The 26,452-nt window shown below is 39.6% G+C and overlaps 1 protein-coding gene and 1 long non-coding RNA gene across 9 annotated transcripts in view; one reads left to right on the top strand and one right to left on the bottom strand.

Annotated features, from left to right (window-relative positions):
• Nucleotides 1-15,144, bottom strand: part of armc2 (armadillo repeat containing 2) — a 27,761-nt gene extending 12,617 nt beyond the window's left edge. Inside the window, exons 1-11 of one of the 5 annotated variants that reach the window (XM_088089025.1) lie at nt 13,405-15,144; nt 11,880-12,201; nt 11,689-11,761; nt 10,825-10,990; nt 10,166-10,265; nt 5,557-5,624; nt 4,420-4,527; nt 3,195-3,379; nt 2,967-3,069; nt 2,469-2,683; nt 793-938 (exon numbers count right to left, since the gene is read on the bottom strand). In XM_088089025.1, coding sequence (XP_087945151.1) covers nt 793-938; nt 2,469-2,683; nt 2,967-3,069; nt 3,195-3,379; nt 4,420-4,527; nt 5,557-5,624; nt 10,166-10,265; nt 10,825-10,990; nt 11,689-11,761; nt 11,880-12,097 — 1,382 coding nt within the window. In that variant the 5' untranslated portion in view covers nt 12,098-12,201; nt 13,405-15,144. Of the gene's footprint in view, nt 1-792; nt 939-2,468; nt 2,684-2,966; nt 3,070-3,194; nt 3,380-4,419; nt 4,528-5,556; nt 5,625-10,165; nt 10,266-10,824; nt 10,991-11,688; nt 11,762-11,879; nt 12,202-12,809 lie in introns of all 5 variants that reach the window. The other 4 variants (XM_088089023.1, XM_088089021.1, XM_088089022.1 and 1 more) reach the window with 4 other exon arrangements.
• Nucleotides 1-23,139, top strand: part of LOC121955694 (uncharacterized) — a 25,986-nt gene extending 2,847 nt beyond the window's left edge. Inside the window, exons 3-7 of one of the 4 annotated variants that reach the window (XR_015779042.1) lie at nt 10,194-10,291; nt 10,846-10,993; nt 20,630-20,678; nt 20,852-20,937; nt 21,753-22,787. This is a non-coding gene — a long non-coding RNA (uncharacterized LOC121955694). The other 3 variants (XR_015779039.1, XR_015779041.1, XR_015779040.1) reach the window with 3 other exon arrangements.
• Nucleotides 23,140-26,452: the final 3,313 nt, after the last annotated feature.

Here is a 26,452-nt window from a genome sequence, read left to right on the forward strand (position 1 = left end):
CACACACACACACACACACACACACACACACATATATATATACACACACACACACGCACACACACACACACACACACACACACACACACACATATATATATATATATGTATGTATATATTTGACCTTTTGATGTTGTTTGGTTTGTTTATTTATTTTTTATTTTTTATTTTTATTTATTTTATTTTATGCCTTTTTTATTTTTATTATTTATTTTTTTTTTTTTAAAAGTTTTTTATTATTTTTTGGAAATTTCTGAAATTTTTCTTGTAACTTGTTCTGATGTTTTTGAAAGAAATTAAGCCATTTTGCCCAGGTTTCAAATCATTAAACTACAAATGTAGCCTTTTTGCATATAGGTCTTTAGATTTAAACTCATTTGAACATTCACAACTAGACACTGAAAAAGCTCAAACTATTTATCACCACAACTGGTAAAACAGAAATCAGCTGTGTCACTTTTGTGAGGTGTTTTTGTAATGCTATAGACACAAAATAGATGTATAATCACATCCCCTCTGACAAATTCTGTGTTTCTCTGGAGACTCTTGTTTTGTGACACCCAACTACAAACAAAGTCTCCATGTTGGAAGAAAAAGAAAGCAGGGGATTTAGAAGGAGAGTGACTGCTGGAGCTGGAAGGGGAAACAAGGAACAGAGGGCGAGTGCTGAATGACGGCCTGTTGTTTTGATTCAGCTTTCAAAACATTATGATGGTTTGTGTTGGGCAGATTGGGAAAGGAGTAAAAAGAAATAAGGAAAACCTTATCCTCATGCAAGTGTATTTGTGATACCTGTATATTCTGGAAATGTTGGTACAGATGTCCGGGTCTTTGTAGTGATAACGCAGCACCAGGCAGAGCTCTGACAGTATGGAGAAGGAGATGAAGAGTGGACGGGAATCAGGGTGATCTGCAAGGTTTCTCAAGGTCGCTGTCAGCTGCAGGGGTCAGAGGTCAGACAGAGAGAAAGACGAGTAAGACTGTTGAACAGCAAAAAGAAATAGACACCAGTGTACCAGCTATATCTGTGTATATTTAGGGCAGTATTGCATGTAAGCGTTGTGCTATTGTGGCTTGGACACAATGTTGGTCATTTGCTGATTAAGGCTGGCTGCCCGCCTGTACAGGACGCCATACAGCAGAGCGACCGGAAACTATTCAGTATGGACATTAATCATTCTATCACAAGAGGGAAACGGTAATTTCCAACACACGGCAGCACTGAACGTTCTGGAAAGTCATAGTCTGCTCATTTCCCTCCTCTAACAGCATAATGGGTTGTGTTAGATATCAAATGAAGCGCTGGCTCAAGATGTTTTCTTGGGCGGACTTGTGCGGTTAGCAGCAATCATTTTAGGAAGAGTGAAACAGGGTGCGTTTTTGGTTGAAGTGGCCAGACCAGCAGAGAACATTATGCTCTTGGAGCAGCTTATACACCAGACATAAACAAAAACATTTTTTGTCTAATAGTGGGAAAATCTACATCAGCCAACAAACACATCAGGATGAGTATTTAACACTGTGTTCCTTTATGTTGACTTAACACAACTGGGTAGTTTCTGCTCACACAGCCAAACTGTTGAGAAAGTATTTGTATTGTGTTGTGAGCAGGAGTATTTGCTCAAGTTTCCACCAGCTGTGATACAAAGCTATTGGTTTGTGAATATTGGTGTTTAAAACTGTGCTGTCTTTTCAGTAGAATGATACAAATACTTTTGAAATTGCTGCTACATGAGGTAGGAAACCTACAACGACCAGAATGCACTTTACTGTACCGGATCAATAAATGTTCACGCTGGAGGGTGGCAAAATGCGGTCTTGTCTGTTTTGACAAAAGAACCAATATTGCAGCCTTCTGGTAACAAATGATCTCAAATTGCAGTTAAACAGGACGCTAAAATATGTTTCTGAAAACTTTTTAGGGAAGAAATAGACAGCGCACTGACGTAATGTAGGTCATTTTTTGATCAGTGGCTCTGCTTAGTTTTACCGTTTGACCTCAGTTTTTTCAGTCTCTGTTTTAACAATACAGGAAACAGTACAGTGTCCACCTCCTGTTTAAGAACTCTCTTATTACAGCTAAACTGTGCACTAAAGTATGTTTCTGAAGATTTTTTAGGCAAAAACTGGGCAATACAGCCACAGAATCGTGGGTTATATTTGATCAGCACTGCCTAGTTTTACAGTTTGAGCTCAGTTTGAGAGTGAGAGAGGGGAGCTTCTCTCTCTTGATCTACTTCTATGCTCTTGTGTCTGTGGTGGTGAGCGTACAAAATTGCAGAAGGACAATCTGTAGTTCGAGCAACAGCCCTAGAGCTTGTGAAAATTTGAGCTGTGAGATGAGCAGCGAAATCTGGGCACTGGTAAGATGGAGGAAAGTTTGCCACAGTAGTCCATACCACCCACATTGTTTTGATACAAAGCTGGTTGAAAATCGAGTTTAAAGTTTCCCTTTAAGTCTGACGCACCTGCACAAGGATGTGCCCTGCTATAGTGAAGTTGGTGTCTTCTGCCTTGCAAAGCCTCTGGATGAGTTTCTGAGCCACACCAACGCAGTTCTTGTCCAGCAAGAGTCTGAGAATTGCACTATTTCCCGAGAGGAATTTCAGAGTCCCAACACAGTACAGCAGAGCTTCTCCAGATGAGGACACATCCTCATTGCTCAAAACACCCAGAAATGAGTCTAGATAAAAGAAAAATTTAAATGTTAAATCCATACCATGCACACTGAATGGGACACTGACAATCTGTAATGACTTGGAAAAGAGGTTTCAAAAATGGCACCAAATAGAGCCAGACAGATCAGAAATTACTCCAGGCCAGCAGAGGACTCTATGCAACATGTTATTCCTTTACATTGAGATAATATAACTTTCTGTTCTTTACTCTCATATGTTTTTGAACGTAGGACTTGGTACAAAATAGGAAATCAAAGCTCGATCATCGTGACTTAAAATACTGTTTACCTATGATAGAGTTGTTCTGGAAAAGGATGTCATTGCTTTCACTGCGGCTGATCTGGAAGATGAGCTTACAGATGTTGAGCAAGTTGTTTCCACTGACACACAGCTGGAGAGAAAAATGCAAAAAAAACCTTCACACTTCAGCTTCTGTATTAAGTCCCCCGGATGCCCTTTTGATTGTGACTTTGTGGCAGACATGCTAACACCCACACACCCACAAAGACGACTCACAGCGAGGCAGAGCTTGGCGATGTGCAGGTTGAGCCGGGCAGAGTTGAGGTCGATGAGGCGGAACAGTGTTCGAAGTACTCCTGACCTCCTCTTACAGCGCCGGCCGAGCATGTCTGCTCCTGCCAAGGCGCCGTGGAGACCGTCGCACAAATCACACAGACGGTCCAACGAGCCCTCCGAGCTGCCTGGCATCGCAGGAAAATGCATATTGCAAAAGGGCTCATGTCAAGTTCAGGGCAGCGTGTCAAACATTCATAGAGAGAGGCAAACATCCCAAAATGAAAACACCCAACTTGTGTGTGTTGGCAAGTGTGCATCCATATAAACACAGATTAGTGATGCTTTGTGTATGTTGTGGAATGTCTGTGTGCAATATGCTCAGGCTCTGCCGTATAGTGTACGTTTATCTTTTGCATAAGAAACTTGAAGTTAAATCCTTAATATCAATAATGCACTGGTAAGCAGTAAAATAACATTCCCTTTCTTTTCTAAGAAGTAGCTTTGACTTTCAGTGGTCAGATGCAGGGGAACAATCTTGCAACAGGCAGCTACAATCTTGACGCAGAGGAAGAGAAAGGGTGGAGCCTTTTCCTTGTTTTTGAGGTAAAATAAATGTTTTCCCTGCATAAATAACAGGGTTTGGCCATTTCTAAAAAAGGTTGTCTGCAGTCTCACACTCAACACTTCGCTGCAATTTCCCACTGAATCTTAAAGGTGTTTTATGCATGAGCCAGAAGGCACTTGGTACAATAAATATTTAATATTTATCTTTCAAATGAATTTTCCATTAAATTTGTAGAGTGTTAAAATATTTACAGCTGTAGATTTCATTTCATGGCTGCCAGACTGCAGTTTCAGACTAAGACAATTCTGCATGGATGCCAAACATAACACTATTTTGTTTGCCTTTCTTCAGTGGTTGAAACGACAGTGCTTTTTCATATTGTGAGACTTCTTGCATGACTATCTGCAAATGAAATGTAGCAAGGAAACAGGGAAAAGAGGCATTACCAGTAGAGGCTTACCTTTAATTAAAAAAAAATTAGATGAGCTTTAGAGACTTTCCTCTAACCAAAAGGAAAAATGTGGTATCTAAATGTGATATTGTGAGTGAAGTTGGTGAAAGAAACTATGTATTCCTCAGGTCAAATGAATGTATATAGTCAAACCTAATGCACGTTTGCACTTTTTCTTGGAGTTTTCTTTATTGCATTGCCAACACTACCTGCAGCCACACTCTCTAGTTGTTGGAGAACAGGAGCAATCATATTATTCCACACCACTAACTCTGCATCCCCCTCTGTGTTTGTGGTGTTGTCTCCATTCCCCAGCCCTGAAAATGTGCGGAGAGAATTGCAGTTAGCCAGTTACCACATCCAAACGCAGACAGTGAACATGAGCGGTAAGGTTGGTTCACAAGTTCACTGTCTTAAAATAAAACTGCAGGAAGTTTGATGCCACAATGAAAGGTCACCATCCCCAGCTACACTTCCTCTGATTCCTCTTTCTGTGCTGAAATAGTCTGCATGCGGGCAATTGAGTGTGTGCATGTGTGATAAAAACAAGTGTGCGTGCATGTTTGTGCACGCAAATGTCTGCAATCTCTCGCACGCCATGCACTTTTTTTTTTTGCTGTACATTTGCATACCCCCATGCTTAGTGTGATGCAGGAAACTGTGGTTGCCCAAACCAACAGCTCTCTCAGCTATTGGCTGGTTGCCTGTCATGGTGGAAATTGGGCCCTTAGCAACAACACCCCAATCAAAGTTTGACACTCAAGAAAGGGTGTTGGGTTACTGAGAGAGGTGTGTCTATGTTGATAGGGAAACATGTCTTGGCTCAAGTCTTAGTATATTTAGGCATGCTTGGGTTGACATCAGTGTAGCTTTAGATGAAAATACATTACTTCGGATCACTCAATGGTGGTATGTTAGGAAAAGTTGCAACTACATTTTCAATAAAGCAAGCAAAACTTGCAGGTGGAAGCACAATGTGCTGCACAAGGTTCGAGGTACTAGTTGCAGGCACAAAACAAAGCCAGCAACTGACTATAAAAGTGAATCACATCCATTAAAACCTGTAATAAACCCCATAAAATAATAATTAAGATGGAGAATACACCAATAAAGTTGAGAAGACATGTGAGTCAGAAGTGGAAAAAAAAGGTTAAAGTTACATAAAATAATGATATTAATAATAAACCATTAAAACATAATACAGCTGAATTTAAATCAACAAAAAAACAAACAAACAATAATATCAATTTAAATATAACTTTACTTGCTTAACAAGATGTATCTTCATGGTAAATATGTAAAAACAAAAATTTGAAAAGAGGTCGATACAGTAAATCTGGACAAACCTGTTCTCCGTCCTGCTCCGCACTCCGTGGGTCTAACGCCTGAGTCAACACCAGGCTGTGTAATTCTACTATTGACACAAAGATACACAAAAACACAGAGTCTAGTTACATCAGATTTCAGAAATGAGACAAATCTGACTCCTCTTTGGTTTCATTTAACTGACTTTGGGGCTCATATTTGGGCATTGAAGTCATAACAAATAAAAACTAAACTAAGAGAAAAACAAAATATTTAAAGCATGAATTGAGTCAAAGAATACATGAAAAGTTGCTGACTTTATATTCTGTCAATTGAGCTACAGGTGCATTTCTACCAAGTGCCACTAGGTGTCCCTGTTGCAGCAGAGGTTGAGACCTGTGTGCAGGTGCTGTTATCTGCAAATTGAGCAAGCGTGTCTGAACATTTGCACTCATGCAGATATATATGTGTCTGTTTGTGGGTGAATGTAAGTTTTTTGTGTGAGTCTTTCTGTCCGTGTGGGAGTGTGCCGTTGTGCATCACAATCTGCATTCCCCAACAGACAGGAACTAAGATCTTAGCTTTGTGGGCAGTCTGGTTAAAGCTGTTCATGCTTTGTCACTGTGAGCTGTCTGCACAGCCCCCCCGCCCTCTGTGCAGTAACCGTAAAGTGCTCCCAAAAACACACCCCCTTGTCCTGCCATGCTATGTGTTGTGGCTTGCCCTCTGCATGTCACTGTTCTATCTCACTCTCTGCATGTCAAGTCTGCACTATCCCGTCCCGCTCACACACAAAGAAAATGACTCAATGCCGGAATAAATTCTGTAAAACAAGACAGATAGTGTGTCTTATGAGTAATTACTACATGACAAACTGAGAAAATAACTATTAATAAATAAAGACAAACACATGCAGCATGGTGAGTCATCCTTATCTCTGCTATCTCTGCAAGATTTACTTCACATGTCCCACACAAGAGAGTGAATCAACCTTAAAAAAATATGGAAAAGTGTAATCACGCCTGTCAAAGACAGATTATTATGTTATCAGGACTCTGAAGCCTCTGCAGTGACATGTGCACAAAAGGCTGACTCTCAGGATGGAATAATATTGAGCTTTTACACTCAAGTGAGCTTTATTTCATACTCTTGCAGACAGATATGAGACTGAAAATGGCTGTAGTTATTGTAAAAATGTCTCCTTTTCATTCCATTGGAGCATCACTGAAAGGTTGCTTGATGACACTAGCATTAAAGGTCCAGTGTATAAGATTTAGGGGGATATGGTGGCACCACCAGCTGAAACTTCTCCCAGTTTCCCTCAGTGTTTGTTGTTCAGGTGGTTTTTACCAGGAGCCAAATTATCCGCAGCAGTGTCTTCCTCTCCAAAACAAACACACCCTTTGATCAAAACCACTAAGACCACTGAGTGAAGCAATTTCGCATTTAAAATCAGTGTGTCTCATGCGATTCAGCATGTCACGGATGGGCCAGTAGCCCAGCACCTGCTAAGGTGTGTTCAACTTTTTCCCCTGATAATTAAAAATTCAGATGTATAAGAGGTTTTTATTTGGAGCTGAATTTTCCACCAGTGTCGCTTCCTCTCCAAAACAAATGTATCTGGTGATTTAAAATGGTAAAAACACAGAATAAATAAGTTTCACGTTAAAAAAAAATCACTTTTTTTTTCTATGCTCTGGTTGTGGAGGAGCTACTAACAATGGTGGCAGACTCTAAAGGGCAAATGGTCCTATCTAAAGCCAGTGTCTGTTCTGTGCTTCTGTAAAAACACGGCGGTGCAACATGGAAATCTCCGTTGACAAGGACCTGCACAATGAAAAACACAATGATTCTTTTTCTCCGGTGATTATACACAAAAGAAAATGTATGTATCATATTATATTCCATATCTGCCAGTATATCCTCCTAAACCCTACACACTGGACCTTTAAATGTACAGTATGCAGGTGTTACTATAGAGTGCACTTTCACTTTGATGGAAATTTGAGTAATCAGTATAAGCTGGCACAAAGGGCATATGCAGCAGGGAGAGCTGGCTAAGGCATGTTGCAGTGAATGTCAGAGAGGGGGCTTTGGCTCTGTATGATAGGATTAAGAGCCTGATAATAAGGCCTCTTTGTGTGATACTGCATTCTCTGAGACATGACCTCATCCCTGTCTTAGGCCTGGCCAGTGCACTGCAGTCACAACACACACTGCTGCCAGCCTTGCCCAGATGGGCACCCAAATCTAATAGAGAGCCATTTGGAGCTATAAAGCTCCGGCTTATTGGAGAAAAAGAACCTAGTGGATGTCTAATCTCCCCTATCTTTATATCTCATCCAACTCATCATATTAATCTGTCATGCTGTGTCTATTTCCACTTGCAGTCCGTGTACTTCTGGCTTGACTATCTGTGATTTTCACTTTGTCTTCATCTAATCCACCTTTTATGTAATTCATTGCAACACCAGAGAAGAGTGCTTCAAAAACTTTGACCTCACACCAATCAAGAAGTCTCTAATCTTATCCTTTTAAATCTTAACTTGACCACAGCCACATCCTTTGGGACTTCTCTCTGTCAGCAACAAGTTACACAAACATTGCATGTTAACTTGGCTCGTGAGGGAGGAGGTGAGGAGGTTGTGCTGCGGGCGATAGCCCAGATTTCCTGTAAAAGTGTTTTATGGTCAGCCCCCCCCCACCCCCCACCCCCCTACAGCCCCACCCAATCGATAGGCGGATGGATTGTAATGACAGCCCCCAACCTCACGCCCAGAATTATGCCCCTCGTGCTGACACACGGCTGATGAGGTCGGCAGAAAAAAAAGCAGAGCTTTTAGCCTTTCTGCACTGTGGAGGTGTAAAAGCTGTCACATGATAGTAATGACAGATAGAGGCAGTTTCATCGGGAATGAATGGATTTGACTGAGACCACGATAAAGTGTACAGTAAAGTATAGGGGGGTTTAAAATGGGGTTGCAAGTTGAAGAACTTGTTCTTTCTATTGGTGACAGCATTGCTGGTCTGACTTTATTTTCAGCTCTCAGTGAGGTAACTGATAAACAAAACTCGATAAAACTACTCTAACTTATACCCCTTTTCACCAAAATTATCTCAAGTACACAGGTTTTTAAATACCTCTAAAAATAGGTTAAAAATACACATGCATGCCTGTTTTTTTTAACTGGTGTGTCACATTTGATGTTATGCATGGACTGGAAAACAGGTTAGTAAAAGGTATAGGGTTGGAAATTAACCAGCCACCAGCCATATGCTGATAAAATATGCACGCGGCTGCTAGATTTGCTTCATTTACCAGCCACAAAAAAATGGTAATCTATTGAAAAGCTGGTAGATTTTGGAATCTGCTAGTCACAGTGACAGGTGGACAAAAAGTTCATTTCCAACACTGATGAAGGCCAGTCAAAATGTTGTGGTGGTAACCTCTTTTTTTTTAAATATATCGTTTAAGTATTTAATCTCTCTTTCAAACTCGGTGAAGACTAAGTTGGATCTATGTTTGAGCACTGCTCGGAGAGTATTTTTTGGCAGTGTGTCATTACATCTCGCTGTTAAAGGGGCTAAAATCTTCACCCTCACTGCTGATCTGATCTGGCGCCGTTCAATAGCCATGACTTCTGCAGATTCATTTGATGCAGGTCTAAATGCCTTTTTTAACATTTCCCTTTACATAGTAAATCTGGTGAGGATGCACATGTCTTTCTCTCTGGAACAAACTCCCGTATGATTTAAGATGTACAACTATTTGTCTTTAAAAAGCAAGCGTCAGACCTTCCTGTTCTCTCAGGCCCATGGTAAGCTCATGCTTTAACCTCTGCGTCTGTCTCTCATTCATTCCATCTTTCTCTTTCTCTCTGTATATATGGGTGGGTACACTTTTCTTTTATTAATATTACTTTTTTCTTTTCTCTCCCTCTCTGTATATGTATTTAAATTTGCATTCATGGCTTGTTTTATTCTATTTTATGCATATTTGTTGTGTGCGAAGGACATTGAGCTTACATATCAAATGTTCTATATAAAGAAAGATGACTTGACATACCAAAGCCAGATGTTTGTGGGTGTGAGTTTGTTTTGTGTGTAATGGGAAAGGGGCTTTACTCAGATTTGAGTTTGTCTAATGTTAGTCCCTGTACAATATTAAAGACATGTTACTCAGTTTGAGGGTGAAAGCAGTTTCCAGGCTAATTTTACATTTCTGTTTACATTTGGATCATGGGTTTGGCATTTCGTGCAAAACAAAACATAAACAATTATAATGATATCGTCCTTACTCAAGTATTTCCTGTTTTAACTTAGTCTTCCCAGTGGTCTGCAGAAGTTACAGACTAAAACAGGAACACAACAGACATTAGAAACTCTGAATTTGATGAAGTGAGGCAATGCAAAGAGAAAGGCAAGAAGGCAAGGGGAAGGAGGTGGAGGAGGGCTCGATGAAAGGCAAAAAGAGGAGGCACAATCAGCTCCATCTTGTAATGGCGATGACTGCAACCTTTGTGTGTCTATAAATCTTCAATTCATTGTTGTACTGTCACTTTGGTCAAAAAAGGGGACCAGGAGAGGGTGTGAGGGGGCAGACTAGAGAGGACAGATCTTGCAAGTTAAACAGAGGGATAGAAAGCGCACCTTTCACTTGCTGTTCTGTGTGGTCCAGGTTTGTGGTCTGTGCTGGGGAGTCCTTTAGATGACTGCTTTTGTCCTGGGCCTGGATTTGATCTCTCTTTCACTGAACACATAGAAACGATGTGGCAAGTAAGTTATTTTCAGGTTTCTACTTGTGTCTCCAGCACACAAGCAGAAGTGTGTCAAAATACACACAACCACATTCTGTTTAAGTGCATATAATCAGGTCAAAGATTTCCAGTCAGTCAATAATTTTGATCATCCTCATCATCTATCTCATTGCTCCAAATCAAGGAACAGAATCAGGAGACAGAGCGCACGCATTTCCCACTCAAAACAGCAGCTGTAAATCACGTTTTTTTTCACCAGGCTCAACCACAGAGAATGTAAATCAGGTATAATGTCAGCTTGTGAATGGCTCCATTCATTTCCCTTTGAGAAAACTGCTTGTGCACTAGTGCCTGCACAGAGGATTTACAACCATGCAACGGGTGAAATAAAGGAAGCTTTCTTTTTTCATTTTCTACTTGTTAAACAAATGAGTCTATAACCTTCTCTAATTAGTGTATTAATGTAAACTCAACATAGATGATTGTCTAATAATTACCTTTATCTACCATATTTTTTTCCCTTGATTCAGCCAAATAATTTTCCTTCCTTACCATCTATGTGTCCCTCTACAGGAGGTAACATGGTAAGAGATCCAGCTCGAAAGAGGCGAGCCCGCGCCCCTGGCAGCCCCCTCTTCACTTCCAGTGGGTCAGCGGGAGGTTTGGGAAAGGCCTTGAATGGATCTTCAGCATCACAGACGACTGGAAACGTTGGCTTCTGGTACCACACAAACATTTAAGTGGAATTAGGATTGCAGCGGGATGAGATTTTTTAATGTCATGATAATCATCTTGGAAAATATTGCAGTTTCACTGTATCACAGTAATGCAGAATTATTATTATTATCAGTCAGAATGACCCTTAAGAGAATTAAAACAGGATAGTTCGTTTTGGTTGAACAAACATTTTATTACTTATTGAGTTATGATTAAAAAGTATCCCTTTTGAAAAAAAAAAAACCCAACTAAAATAAAGGTGAAATTCTACATCCAGTTACTTTTTAAAAAAAAAATCATAGATAAGCAAATGTACACGATATGATAAACTTTGATATCATAGTATACCTTAAAACCAGTATATTCCTGCAACTCTAAGTGGAATATGATGGTGTGAACAACGAGCCAGAACTTGAGTCCACAAATTAAACTCTTTAGGTCCATAAAGAAATGCTTTTATTTTGGTTACTCATTTTCCTGTGTTTGATTACGTGCATTAACATTGTAATCACATTTATTAAAACCATATAAGCTTTCATGTTTGCATACAGAGGCGGATATACTCCTTATCCTATTTTTCAATTTTCATGCTAATACTAATGATATTAAAATATGCAAATAAAACCCTACAATTACAACGAACAACAAATACTATTTAAACAACAGTATATAGATGTGTTTGTGTTGGAGTGAACTTACGTGGTCCAGGGGAGAAAGTCGAGTCCCCGAACCTGGCCTGGAGTCAGGAGCATCAAAATTTTGAGCATGAAGACTAAAAAGTGGGGAAAAAAGATGAAAAAAAGTCTCATTTCTCCTATAAGTCCCATGTGACCTATAGCTGATCCCAGAGCCTGTAAACAATTAGAATTTAATTAAAATGTGTGACTTACCTAAAGGTAGATGGAGGTCTGTTGTCACGGTCTGCACGGACAGAGCTCTTTCCAAAAAGTTGCCTGTGTCCATCTCTGGGAGTAAACGGTCGCCGGGTGGACTGGACTCGCAGTGACTGTCTGGCTTCATTGACGATCTCTGCACTTGTTTTCCTTAAAGGGTTGCGCCGTTGAATGAAGGGGCTGCAAATCTCATGTTTTCTCTCCATAGAGGCCATTTAGGCCTATGTGAGATTTGCAAAGACAGTCTGCAAACGACTTCTTCAGTGGTTTGACTTCTTCATAACATGAGTGGTGATAGGGAGTCTCACTGATGGGAGAGCTGATTTGGAAAAAAATGCCAGAACAGAAAGTGAACAACAGGTGTAAAATGCACCTGAGGTTGCACTGAACAACATTTGAAGCACGACAGCACAAATGAATTAGGTATCCAGATCCTTTGAGTAAGTAACAATACTTAAATGTAGTGAAGATACTATAATTTCTTACTTTGATAATACCTTGAAAAATAAAAATCTTCAATACATTTTTTGGCACAACGGGGAAATTTTACACTCAGGGCATAAAATTATTATTTTAATTGAAGACTAATATAATAATGCTATTACTTGACCACAGCAATGACTTGGTTAGTGGCAGAGAACAGCAGAAAGACTGCAATAAACAGTAACAATAAGAGAGAGCCAGAAAGGGCACCTGATAAAGGTGAAGCAATACTGCGGACAAAGTCTATTGTTTCAAATAATCAGAATCATTATGTATCAATACATCGATATTTTTGACAACACTGCTACAATGTAAAAAAAATGAAAGTGTTTATTTTTTATTGAATTACGTAGGCACATTCATTCATTGATCCATCATTTAGTCAGACAGTACATAAACCCTTATTGGCAAAGTAAGTAACAGTAAAGTAGAAAGTACAAGTACCATAAAACTGTGAGGAGGTAGATAGTATTTTTGTCATCCCCTGGTCACACACTATCTGTTGGATGCCAAAATCAGTCCCAAAGTTCACCTATACTTTTTCTATGACTGCAAAAACAAACAAACAAACAACTATATGGATAATCTGGTTTGTCATTTTGTATTAGAATCCAAAACTTGATCTGCAGCTGTCTGACTGCCGGTGTCACTGTGGTTGAAACTAAAATAAAGTCCAAATAAAAATGTTTTAAGATTGTTTACTTCAAGAATAAGCTCAACACTACAACCGTGGATTTGAGACTTGTAGTACGAGCGAGTGAGAAGTCTCCCCTGCGCGTTCACGCTCCGTCTCCATGGTGATCAAATGCCGCTGTGGTAACATTAGCTTGGACAACAAACCCAAGAAACAAAATAATCTTTGCACCCAAGAAGCCAAACTGGTTATTATTCGTCGTAAGATCAGTTTAAAACTTCTATTCTGTAGTAAATGAGCTCGGTTTTAAACGAACAGTCGGAGAGAAACAGGAAAGAGAAACCAGAGTTTGAATGATTGGATTTACTAAGTTAAACGAAGAGTTAAGAAAACCAGAAAACTCACCGTTAATCAACTCCGGTAAACTCAGGACAGTTATCATTCTTAGTCTTAGACTCGGCTTCCACAGACAAAACAAAGTGATCACAACAATCGAAACGTGATGAAAACTGTCAAGTTTTCAGCTTGTAGCAAGCTGACCAGAGGAAGACACATGCACGAGCTTCACTTATCGGCAGTCTCGCGTGATTTGGTGACGCGCTGTTTACCAGTAGTGCAGGTCGGATGCAAACTTCAGCGACGCGCGGAGAATTGTGAGTAAAATGAGTTCATTTCCAGTAAATTTGTTAGATTCAGATGCGCTACTAGTTGTCCTGAAAAGTATACGCCCTCTGCTCGGTTGATAATTTTTGGAAGCCTTAACATTTGACAGGTGTTTAAAAAGGTTGTATCTATTTTGTGGTGGTCCTTGTTAAAATTGAGGGCACGCAATCACAAAAATGTCGTTATTTCCATTATGCATACATCAAATCCTTCAAATAAAAAAAATTAAAAAGTGAAATTTTAAAGAATATTCAGAAATTACAAGTTTCCCAGAAAATACATTTTTCTGCATAATACTCCAGAATAAAACTGGACAATTTAAAAAGAAAAAGAAGAAGAAGAAAAATCTATTTTGTCCAAGTTCAAGTCCATGACAACACTAAAAATGCAACTGAAGTTGGGAAAAGTACTACTGTTTATTACCACCTAATTAAGATATTCAAAATATTGAAATATGCAATGTAATGTGCCTCCTATACTCATGAATTGAGCTCAACATGTAAAAAAAAAAAAACACATCAATACCTGATAGTCATGGTTGCAGAAATATGCTGTCATACATTTTAGAAGTTTCTAAGACAAACTTAAACAGGTTTCAGTAACCACTACAGCAGTTATATAGACAACAGCAAACGGTATGTGTGGTTAACATTGTAGCCATAATCTGATAAAGCTGGTTTTAAAAAAAAAAGGCACAAATCATTATCACAGTGTAGAAAGAAACAACCAGCTTCACAAACTAACAAAAGCCATTAAAAATGTGCCTTTTAATCCTGACAGTATCAGTCAAGCATTAGTTGTTAAACAAAAATGTTGAAATTTAAATGTAGTGCAGCTGCAGGAAAAAGTGTGACAGAGATATCAGACTTTATCATGTATAGTTTGCTTTCGTGAGCCTACACTTCAAGTTTAATTAAGTTCACAAAATACCTTTTTTACGATTACTTTGTGACGACAGTTCAGACACTTTCAGTCAGTGCGGTTCTGTTGTTATCGGGGTCGTGCTGTAGTTGGGATCAGCAGTTGCAGCTGCTGTAACCCACTTTCACCTCCTGTCATTCATGTAGAAGACACACAGCTCATTCTCTACAATCCCGTGAACCAATAGCTTGTTCTATAAACACGTCTGCTCTCTGTGGCACAGAACGACAGGTGAGAGAAAATAAATGTTAGCTAAATAAAAGCAATATAATGTGTAAAAGACAAGTGGCTTTCATGTCAGCTGTATTGAAACTTACTGTATATAGTTATTACCTAAGACAACTCAACAAAAGATACAAAAGTTTTTACAATGTCTCATATGAGCAGAAAACACAAAATAATCTACTGCAGTATGAAAATGCTAAACAATTACTCGCAGCAAATTTTGTTTTGAAAAGGATTTTGCAGCCCGACATTTGGATTTGTCCACCATTTTGTCGTCACAGAAAGTATGACGTTTCAAAAAATGAGTGGACACAAAATGGCCGCAGACTTACGCTGTGTTCGTCAGCGAGAGTTTCACACTCTAGTTGTGGTTCGACGCAAGTTGGTCAACAGTCCTGGAGCTTGCCGCCTGCCCCCCCCCCCACCCGACACACAGTTGTACAGGAGAAAAGACCTCCGGCTTTTACTTCCTCTGTCCATTTGCTTTTGCCATCTCCGCTCTCTTCAGGCTTCACAAACTGCAAGCATCAGTGCAGAGAAGGAATGATCGATATTCATAGATAACTTCAAGGTTCAGGATGATGCAGAAGTTCATTCACTCAGTTCACGCCCTGCTCTGGGTCTCTTTAACCCGTCTAGATGGGACGACCACTTTAAACGCCAATCAGATCTGCCTGGATTTGCACATTCGTCCACTCGTAAACCATTTCCCCCTAGCTTTTTATTTTTTTGCACTGTGAAATATACATCTGAACAATCTTGTGAGTCTCTGGTTGGATTTAAATAGCCTTACATGCTTCAGCCTCTTGGATACAGTGAACCTGATTGGCCGAGAGTGCACACTGGGCATGCCCAATCACAGGGCATCACCATGGAGCTCACCAGCCAATGGGAGGAGGAAGATGGGCTCTGTGATTTCATTGTCACTAAGGGAGGGGGAAACATACTGCCAGGACAGTTGGCACTAACATGCTAAGCAGTGGACTCTATTATAGTCCGAGTGTATGCGAGATAACCTGTGGAGCCGCAACAAGAGTAGAAAAGCACAAGGTGGCTCTGAAGTGAAGCTCCTCTCACCAGGAGCTACACAGTCTCATGCACACGGGCTCATAGGACACTCACGTCACTGTTACTGTCGCTGCTTACATCACAGGAATGAATGGCTTGATTTGTAAGAGCCATCGTCCTGCTTGAAGGTGGCGTGTCTCCTTGGCAACCAGCTCCATCTCTGTCCAGAAGTGTAGACTGACAGAGAGCACTCAAAGCACCGAACAGGTTCTGTACTGTCCTCCGTTCACCGTTCAGTCCTTGTTTGACCCCTGAAGAGCGATATCTCTTCTTCTCCCCATCTGTTCTTTCGCGTTCTTCCTTTCCGTTGACCTGATTTTACCTCAGCGTATCGTTTTTATCCTTCGTCCCTCACAAAAAACTTAATGTCTCTCTGTGTTTACAAAACATGTATTTGTTTAGAATTTACGTTTAATCTATTAATCTACTCATTTTTTTTTTCGATTAGGCAATTCATTGATTAGTCTCTAGAATATAGATATTATATAGATAATATAGATATTCATTTTTGTCAAAAAAAGAGAAGAAAAAAGTAGCAAATCCCACCATATGAGAAGCTTTTACTGCATTTTGTCATTTTTTGCTGGAATATTGACTGTGCAACTTGATTGATTGTCAAAATGTTATAGTGTGCAAAGATGAATACATCTTTGCTGTCCAGGTGATGAGTCTAAAACTGTAATTTCACAAGACTGTAGAATGCTCTCTTTAAAATGTCTATTTTACTAAATTAAAAAAAAAAAAACATGTTTCAAGCCCAAATTGGCTATATGTCAGGCACAGAGGTATTAAAAAGTACTTTATAATTGGAAATTATCTATTATTTATTATTTCGTGCTTTTATACTTTCTTTACACTTAATACTTTCTTTGAATATATTTCAAGAATTAACAAGATTGCTGAATGTTCAGTGGACTTTTCTATCATTGAGTAAAGTGACATCCCTTGACCAAGTGACATATTTTATCGATATTTCAGATTATATTAAAATCATAAAAAGAACAGTACAGTGATAAACGGTACAAGTAACCCAAATAGTGATGGCAATTTTTTTTTAGTTTATTTCCTGTGAATATTGCATCAGAGTTAAGTTTTGCTGATATTTGTAGGACCTTGTTCTTGTTATACAATCAGACTCTCTCTCTCTCTCTCTCTCTCTCTCTCACACACACACACACACACACAGTATATATAAATAAATTCAGCATTTTCTTCTTCCTGATGCTTAGCCAATGTTCTATTAGCTCAAGGCTGTTCAGCAGAGAGTGAAGAGAGTGAATGTACTTCACTATACCCTTATCCTGTAAAATTCTATTAAAGTTTGTATCTTGAATAATAATCTGAACTTTAAAAAAAAAAATCCATTTAGTTTTCTTCAGGGCCAACAGGTTAGGAACCAGTGATTTAAGATTTTCAAATTGTCCAAACTTTGACAAACAATATACATCACTTTGAAGAGTTTGATATTTTGTGCATAACGGTTCATTCTTGACCTTGGCAGTGACGTTTTTACAGAAAAAAAATCCACTTATTGGATTTCCACTGTTTTTCAAATTCTACCTTTTGAAAAGTTGTCTGCCAATACGGTGAGGTTTTTTTTATAGTTCTTCATAAAAGGAACATAAAGTGCTTACTTATGGTTCCTGTTTTGTCTGCTGACTCATAACAGTCCTGATAGTTCAGAGGTTATTCAGGTTTACTCCTCATCTCCTCTTATCTCTCTCTTTTTAACATGTCGCTTGTTTGTAATCTTTAGTCAGCTTTTCCAGCTGTGATCTAAGTAACCATCTGAGTAACATTTTAATGAGCCAGCATGCTGACGTTAGAACGTGACAGAAATTAGCAGCAGTCATTCAGCAGATTGCTTGTTCTGACATGTACTCTGGCACAAAAAGTCTTAACACCTAACTTTTTAGCCCTGTTGCTTGTGCAAGATTCAGTTTTGTGCGTAGTCAGAAAGTCCAAGATGAGTTAGGTTATTTTCTGGTAGTCAGTAATAAGGAGAGCTCTGTCATACAGGACCGACAAGGCAGAACAGTGTGTATTTTGCATACTTTGTAGATATGAAAAGATGTTTCAGTAACTTTTCTTACATACAAGCAGTTTTTTTTCACTTTATCAGTTCAGGCTGTCAGTTTTATTTGGGAGGAAAAGGCAAAGAAATATAGATGTCACTTAATCTTGCACAGTCAGTACATTTTATCAATGCAATCATTTTCCGTGGCAGTTTTTTTTTTTTTTTTTTTTATCTATGTAAAGTTTGTCCACATTGATGTGTCCTCCACACTGTTTATTCAGATGCAGAGGTGTGCACAAAAGCAACAGTCTCCTGCTGTCTGTTTGGACTGAGAGAGAATTGACACTGTACACAGACATTTAAATAAAGCAGACATGCCTGGCAGACAGTCGCCGTCTTATCGCTCATCGCTCTTTGTGTGCATGGAAAATAAAATATCTCACACGCACACACTCACGTTACGCACAGATGAGCTTTTTAAGCGCCTTATCAGGCATAAAGAGGAGGCATAAACACTTGAACATATGGGCATCCAGGTGAACAGTACAGCACGAGACACCATGAGATAAAAATATGAAGTTATAATTCTAGTAGCCAGGTAGCTTATCAGGGAGTTATATGACAGACTATTTCTTACTTTCAGACAGAGCCATACCAGCTGTTTCAACAACCTAGTCATTATCTTGTGAATATCTTGAAACTTTATTTTTTTAACAACGCTGTGATTAATGTGGTTAGGTTTAAGCAAAAAGACCACTTGGTTATTGTTAGGAAAAGATCATGTTTTGGCTTAAAATACCCAGTTTTGGAGGCATAATTCCTGCTCTAAAAGTAGCGATGTGCAGCGATTTTATGGTTTAGATCAATCGTTTTTCATGGCACAATCCCCGCTGGAAATGCAGCAGTGATTGTAAAAAAACAACGTCTTTCATAGGTCAGTCTTGGCATGAAATGCAGCGATGTTAGAGACAATTGCTTTTGCAATTGCATTTTGTGCCTAAGATGTTGCTGGAAAAAAAGTGACTGGTCTTTACAAAACACCCATAATTTGTGGCTAAAAAGCTGCTGGTAAAACAGTGACAGGTCTTTACAAAACACTTATGTTTGGTGGCTTAAAAGCTGCTGGGAACAGTGATGGCTCATAAAAACAGAACCAGCTTTGTTTGTTGGTCTCAATCAATGGTCTGCAGTTTGGCAGACATTTCACTGAGGTGACACACAGTCCAACTCGGTGAGAAAGTCATATTTTTTAGCACTTTTTTATACCACTTTATGTACTAGATACGTTTAGAAACGTTGATATGATACCTATGAAATATGCAAATGAAACATGCTCATGGTTTGCAGAAGCGTACAGATAGGAGAGAGATTAGTCTTCTCTGACTCTTGGCAAGAAAGCAAATATTTTCCAACATGTTGAACTTTATATATTTTAAAATATTTATTAAAACGCACTTTGTGAGGAGTAAAATTTCATACAGGCCCGGAGAGGAACTGGATTTTGTTTCCCCCAGAGATTGCCATCACTCTGTCAGATCCCAGTGAGGCATGTCCATCTCATTTTATATGCTAATCAAAATGCAGGCGACTCAGCCCTATCTTGATGGAGCTTATGTATGTTTCTATGAATAGATATGCGGGTGCGGGTGCTGACCTGTGTTTCACCGTGTTCCTCCCCTGCATCTATCTGCGCAGCAGTTTTCCACCAAGGCCACCTAACCATACATAAACATCCTCAAACACATATCCGGCAACTCTCGACCTAATTTTTTTCCTGGATTAATCTATTTGTGAAGCATAACAGGTGCTAAAATGCTAATGTAGTGTGTTCTGTCTTGTGGCACACATTTGCTTCATCCTCATGTCGTAAGGCCTGAAAAAAAAGGTTCAATTTAAAAAGTGAGCGTCAAGGTCTGTGTTTGGCGCACTCACAATGGGCATCTCTCAACAAGCACATGCGGGGGCTGGTGAAGGCCATCAGCGCTCGCCTCGTTCTTTTTCAGATTCTGTTCTTTTTCAGGCTTTAGTGTGTTCATCAGGGTCACGCTTTTAAAGTATTTACGGCAATAACTAACCTTCTCCTTTGACTTGAATGTTGTTTGCTCATTTTATATGACACAACCAATGGTGCATGCATGCTCTTTTATTAGAAGCCAAGAAAATAACAAACGGTGTGTGTTAAGCTTTCTTAACACTACTTTATATTGATAAATCAGCTTGATACTTTGGTACTTTAACTACTTTTATGAGAAATTCTTATTGATAGCGATTTATTTTAAAGCTCCTGTTTTTCTCTTAAAAAACTAATGCAACAACTGTATTTACTGCACACTTGCCTTTGTTTCATCATGATTAATATGAATCTTCATACACAAGCCATTTATTTGATCTTTTAGACATTTCTCTGAAACCATCTTCTTTGTAAGGATTGCAATTTGGAGACAAACCAATTTAGAAGCAAGATGTATACTTACATACTCCTTAGACCTGGTATTAGAATGTGTCATGGGTGATCAGATCATATGTGGCTATCTATTTACAGGTGTGCGTGCATTTAATGCGTCGTCTATGTCTTGAGATCTGACTGCTCAGACCACATTTGGAGTTGTTGGTCACATACATTCAGCAGTGTGTACGCTGATGTGTGCTGGGCCACACTGAAGGAGCGCCTACCCAGCTGATGCCCTAGTTCATCTGAATCTCAGAGGATAAGCAAAGTTTATGTTGCTTACACAGGTTTGATGCTGAAGGACGGTCTTCGGAGCTGCTCTTGTCAAAGCGAATGGTCAGTTCAACGTCTGCCATCTTAGCACAAGCAAACACAGCAGCAGCTGTTTAACAGCACCAACAAACACACCAACTCTGAAACTGCTCGGTTACAATTAAACCTGTTGATACCAGTTAGATAAGGTTGACCATGTGATGCTAACACCTTGCATTGTCACTGTGTGTGTGCAGAGGGTTACCAGGAGTGTTGTCCATCGCCTGAGAAAGCCATGCTTATGGCAAACGTGTACCCACACAAGAAGGATTATATCACAAAGGTATGGAAACCTAGCTATAATGTTTAGACTTGCCATGTTGTGATTGATATGACCTGGTCAGGAGGGGAACATAGTTTTTTCCAAAAGTCTCAGTTTCCGCCCATCCAGACTAAAACGCAACCCCGCAGTTTTCAAACAAAAATGGAAATCCACAGAATTTTTAAGTTCTCTGCGTTAGGAGTTCAGAAATGCCAGAGCACTGTGGATGCAAAGTGTAAATGTAGCAAAAGATATTTATTTTAGACTGAAAACACATTCGTTTGGATGTAGCCTTAGAGCTGTCCACTTGTGACCTGATCACCCAAGACACATGTTACGTAATTCCAGGTGTGAACAGGCTTTTAAATAGCTGACACTGTACACAGACATTTAAATACTGTAACTGTTACAGTTACACAATAGCCTGGAAACTGGCCTGTGAGCTGCACCGTGCATGCTTGCTTACTGTTATTTTGGACTGTAGTGGAAAAATATCAGGTACATAGGTGTGTACGAGCCTGATGGCAGCAGATGAGAAATGCCAATATAGAGCTGTCTTTCAAAGTGTACTGTGCTGACAGGATGGTGTCGTTTCTCTGCTTACCACACGGGAAAACATCCCCTTTGACCCCTGCAGACGCAGAAAGGCTGAGCCAAGTGGAACACAAAACCGGAAAAAATACAGACACAGTTACTGATCATTCCCTTTTAAACCACATGTGTAGAGTCCAAACCACTTTTTTTGTGTCATCTAGTAAACACTGTCAACAAATTCTAAAATGGGAAGAATGTCTCTGAATCCATGTGCACCATGATGACCCTCTGTGTCTCTTTAGCAGGACATTCTGCAGAGCATTTTATGGAGCTCTATAGTAACCTGCACGATATTAACTGCCACACACGCTCTATATCACCATCATCGGTGAGGTCTTCTCATCCTGCTGTCACCCCTCCCCCAGACCTGATCGCCTTTGTTCCACCGTGAGGATCATCCATCCCTCCTGGGTGATATTTGCCAGTGAACGACCACAGGGTAATAACTGGCCATCTTCTGGCATTATAATAAAACCCTCCTACTCTCTCCCTTTGTTTCTCCCTGCTGTTTTTCTCTCTTTCATAAATCCTGTCATGATCTCCCTGTGATTAATGGTGATGGACTTTTCTGTGTCTGGACTTCCTTGGATCTTGTGAACACAAACAAACAAAAAAACAGACATTTAATCAGCAAACCATTTGTTAAGATCTCTTAATGAAAGACGATTCCATTCATTCATGAGAATAAATACAGAAACAACAAAGCACAGAGGTGGTACTCATCATCATGTGTGCAGGTTTGCATATTTTGCTCTCATGTGAGGGGTTCTGCACTCATAATAAACAAAGTCAGAGACCGAAGCCACAAGTTTCACTGTACTCGTGCGCACACAAACACATAAACACACACATGTGCATGTCAAAGTCAGAACACACACTCATAAACACATATGTAACACAGATGAGAAAGAGGCCTTTGAGAGGAGAGTGGGGAAATTATTCACTGTCACACAAGCATAACACACATAAACGTGTGTGTGCGGTTACACATATGATGAGGACAAAGAGACATGTGTATGCTATATTTACATTAAAAGACACACAGAAGTTATTAGAGATAATTTTTCCACATTTAACCAGATTGATTAGAGCCAGGCAGCGTCCTGTCTGTAAAGTGGTCAGCGGGCTCGTGGTGCGTTAGCGTGAGACATGTTGGTCCACATGTGAGAATTTTGCTTCTTGGACATTTTTGGAAACCTTTGGGAAATATGTTAATAAGAGTCTCCAGATTCATGTTTGATTTGATGATGACTTCACGTCCCTATCTGCTCTTTTTTTTTTTTCAGTAGATTAGCTCCTCTTTGTCCCGCCAGCCAACACACCGTCACCACTGTTACTTAACATGGGGAAAACAGGACGGACAGAGGGAGGGAAAGATGGAGAAAGGGAGTAATGAAGCTATGTATGTGCTTTCCCTGGTGGTTTTAATGGTGAGTGCAGGCCATAATTCACTCCAACGCGCATTGGCACAAATGAACGCACACTTGTACACACACACACACACACACACAAACACACACACACACGCACACACACACACACACACACACACACACACACACACACACACACACACACACACACACACACACACACACACACACACACACACACACACACACACACACACACACACACGCAGGCGCCCAAAGCAATACTTCTGACTCTCTTTGTGTCTTTGTGTTTGTCCTACCCTCCATTTAGGCCGGTGCAGAGAAGATATATGGATGTGTGAAACAGTGACCTTGACTCTGTGTGTGTGTGTGTGTGTGTGTGTGTGTGTGTGTGTGTGTGTGTGTGTGTGTGTGTGTGTGTGTGCGTGCGTGCGTGCGCGTGCGTGCGTGTGCGCGCGCAGGATGGGGGTGGGTGAGGGTCTACTCTGACTCTGTACCAATGCACCCATCTATGAATCATTTTAATGATGCACCAGTACATCAGTTTTCAAATAAATCAACAATTACAACAAAACATAACATGAATACTGCAATCTGCCACAGCTATTGAAAAATTGCTAGTCATCATTTGATTACTGAGAACTATTTGAACTGGTATTTAGAATATTGCTGTTTTAGTATTGGCTGTTTAAAATAATTAATTAAATTAAAAGATTTAAATGATTGTGTTAGTTTGTTTAAATGTCAATGCTTTTAAAGTCATTTGTCAAAACACCTTTTGAGGTCTTAAATACAGGATATAACTCTTGTATTTTCTAATTTAATTCTGATACATCCAGTGCAGTTTAACACGCTTTGTTGTCAATTCTGAAAGAAAATAATAATAATGATAATAATTGCAGGGCTGGATTAACCTGTTTGGGAGACCTGGGGCAAAATTTGTCATTGGGTACCTGTTGCAACCAATTGTCCCACTTTTTTTTTTTTTACAGTGCACACAGCACACTAAACCAACTACTGCTCCTAATTAGAGGTTTTCACAGGTCCTCTTATATATATGTATATATATATATATATATATATATATATATATATATATATATATGCAATGCAGTAACATTATCTTGGTTTATATACTCTTCTCCAGTATATATTCTTCTCTAAGTCTAGTTTTCAGAAATTTATGAAGCTCCCAAGGACGTTCATAAGGAGGAGACCAATTCTGGCACTGCAGTCGATGGCAGCTAACCACAGAGGAATGAAGTAAATTTCAGCCACACAAACACTCACTGGAACAGCATGGGTTACTTATTAATCTACAGTAATGAACACACACTCTGAAAGATAACACATTCCCATGTAGGTCAGTTGATGTTCACATGACACGTTTCAGACTGTCTTCATCTTCAGCCGTTCCATAAAGTGACTTTTGATGACGAGTCCTCTGCCATAAGAAGGCAGCATGGTAGCGTACAGTGTAGTATGATGTGCCATATGACCCAGTGAACATACATGCAATGCAGTCACATGCAGCCACATGCTACAGTGCGAGGTAAAGCTCTCAACCCAGAGGGTGGTGGGGGATGGGCTCTAGATGGGGGTTAGTGGGCTTATCTGACAACAGGATTGAGAGCATGATGCCCCCTCATGAGGAAATAACATAAGCTAGGTGTGTGTTTGTGAGAGAGAGAGGAAGAGGGAGAGAGATGAACCCTACATCTCCTGGCTTTATATAAAGGAGGTGGAGATGAAGGTTTGACAGGCAGCTTTTCTGTTTCCTGCATGATTATTCCACCTCATCTCCCTCCCTGCACTCAGCCCAGCATCACCCTCTCTCCTTCTCTGTGTGAGGCTGTTATTGAAGAAAAGTGTGCTTGACAGTGGAGAAATAAGAGAAAGAAAGAAAAAAAGGAGAATAATATAGGAGAGAGATGTGAGAATGAATGAAGGGAAGGTGAGAAAAAAGAGCGGGGGGTGGGGGGCAGAAGCAGAGGAAATGACTGCCAGGGAAAAGAGATTGTAATCAGATTTTATCGTGTTGCTTTCGTTTTGCATTTGGTTATATTACTGAATAAATCAGCAGATACAATAAAATAAAATAGGTTTATTAGGTAGAACTCAAGATTACATCACATGCTCAAACCGCCCTCACAAGTCCCAAACAAATCAATGTGACAAATGAAAAGCATCAATCAACACAATGGTTTCCCCTCTTCTAACAGTTCACTACTGCACTGCTGGTGCATGAGGTTATCCAGTTCAATCCCATCAATGGTCAAAGCCCCCTCATCGATTTAGATGGAAAGAACAAAATCATTTGGAATCCATGGCGATGCTTCAGCAAGGTGGATAACAAGACAGCGGCAACATCTGTCAGCCTCTACTGCTGCTTTTTTTTATTCTAAACATCTTCTCATGTCTTCCTTATGCCTCGAGTTTCATTCACACTTATTTTCTCAAGACATTTCCACAGAGTGAGAGGATTTTTTTCCCTCACCTTCATAAATCAGCGTGAGAGAGCGCAGAAACTACAGAGAGATCAGCAAATGATTCAACAAAATGAGATAAAGGATGAAATATGAGGAGAGTGGTGCAATTTATTGCGGTGGAGATGTCATCCACTTACGCAGGCTTGAACGGTCTTCTCTGTATTTGATGTTGCATTCTATAATGAGACACATAAGAACAGCCACACTTAAATGATTGCTTCCTTTATGAAACTACTGTATGAAAGTAAAACACACTTTGGAGATACATGTCCGTCATTGTGAGACTTTCGCCTGCTGAGGGGGAAAAAACTGTTGGATTTATATTCTCAAAGCTCTACCAGTGTTCAGTTTGCTGCAACATCTGTCGTTTGCAGAACTGTCATTTTCAGTAATTTTCAAAATCAGCCAGATTCAAGTCCTTCTTGGAGTGCATTAACGATGTGATCACCTTGTTTTGGTGATGCTGGAGTATATTACTGTTGTTAATTCTTATCACTCTTGTTTTTTTACCCGTGTCAATCCCCTGTTCACCATGTAACAGCTAACAAAAGAAAACAGCAGGTGAAAATACTTTGATATTTACACGTAATTTTATGGCCATTTAAACACTTGGGTGCTATTTTCAAATTTGTATGTATTTTGTGTTGTTTTTTTTAATACTGTAACTCAAAGACTAAAATAAAGATCAATACAAAAACCCAATCCCATTTTTCCCTGGGGTTACTTTTTTATTAAACAGAATGTTTAATTGTCTACATTTTTTTAAATCAAGAGTTTTGGAAATTTAATAAGATTTAAAAAATCACAGCAAACTCAGTATCAGGCTTGGCTACGATGCTGGAGCTATGAACTATTTGTGCAATTTTTCATTCAGACCTTCAAGGCATGAACAGGTAGCAAGTCAAGGCTTTCTAAGATGTAACTGCTTTGACACTACACCCACTAGAGTAGATGTTTTTGGAAGAAAAATGTAAAGTAGGGCAAATTTTGAGTGGAAGTTCATACTTTACATTGGAAGTAATGATTTGACAAAAAAATCTGAAGGCTACTTACAAACCT

The sequence above is a fragment of the Plectropomus leopardus genome, chromosome 16, assembly GCF_026936395.1.
Source record: "Plectropomus leopardus strain MGB_pleo_1.0 chromosome 16, ASM2693639v1, whole genome shotgun sequence".
NCBI lineage: Eukaryota > Metazoa > Chordata > Actinopteri > Perciformes > Serranidae > Plectropomus > Plectropomus leopardus.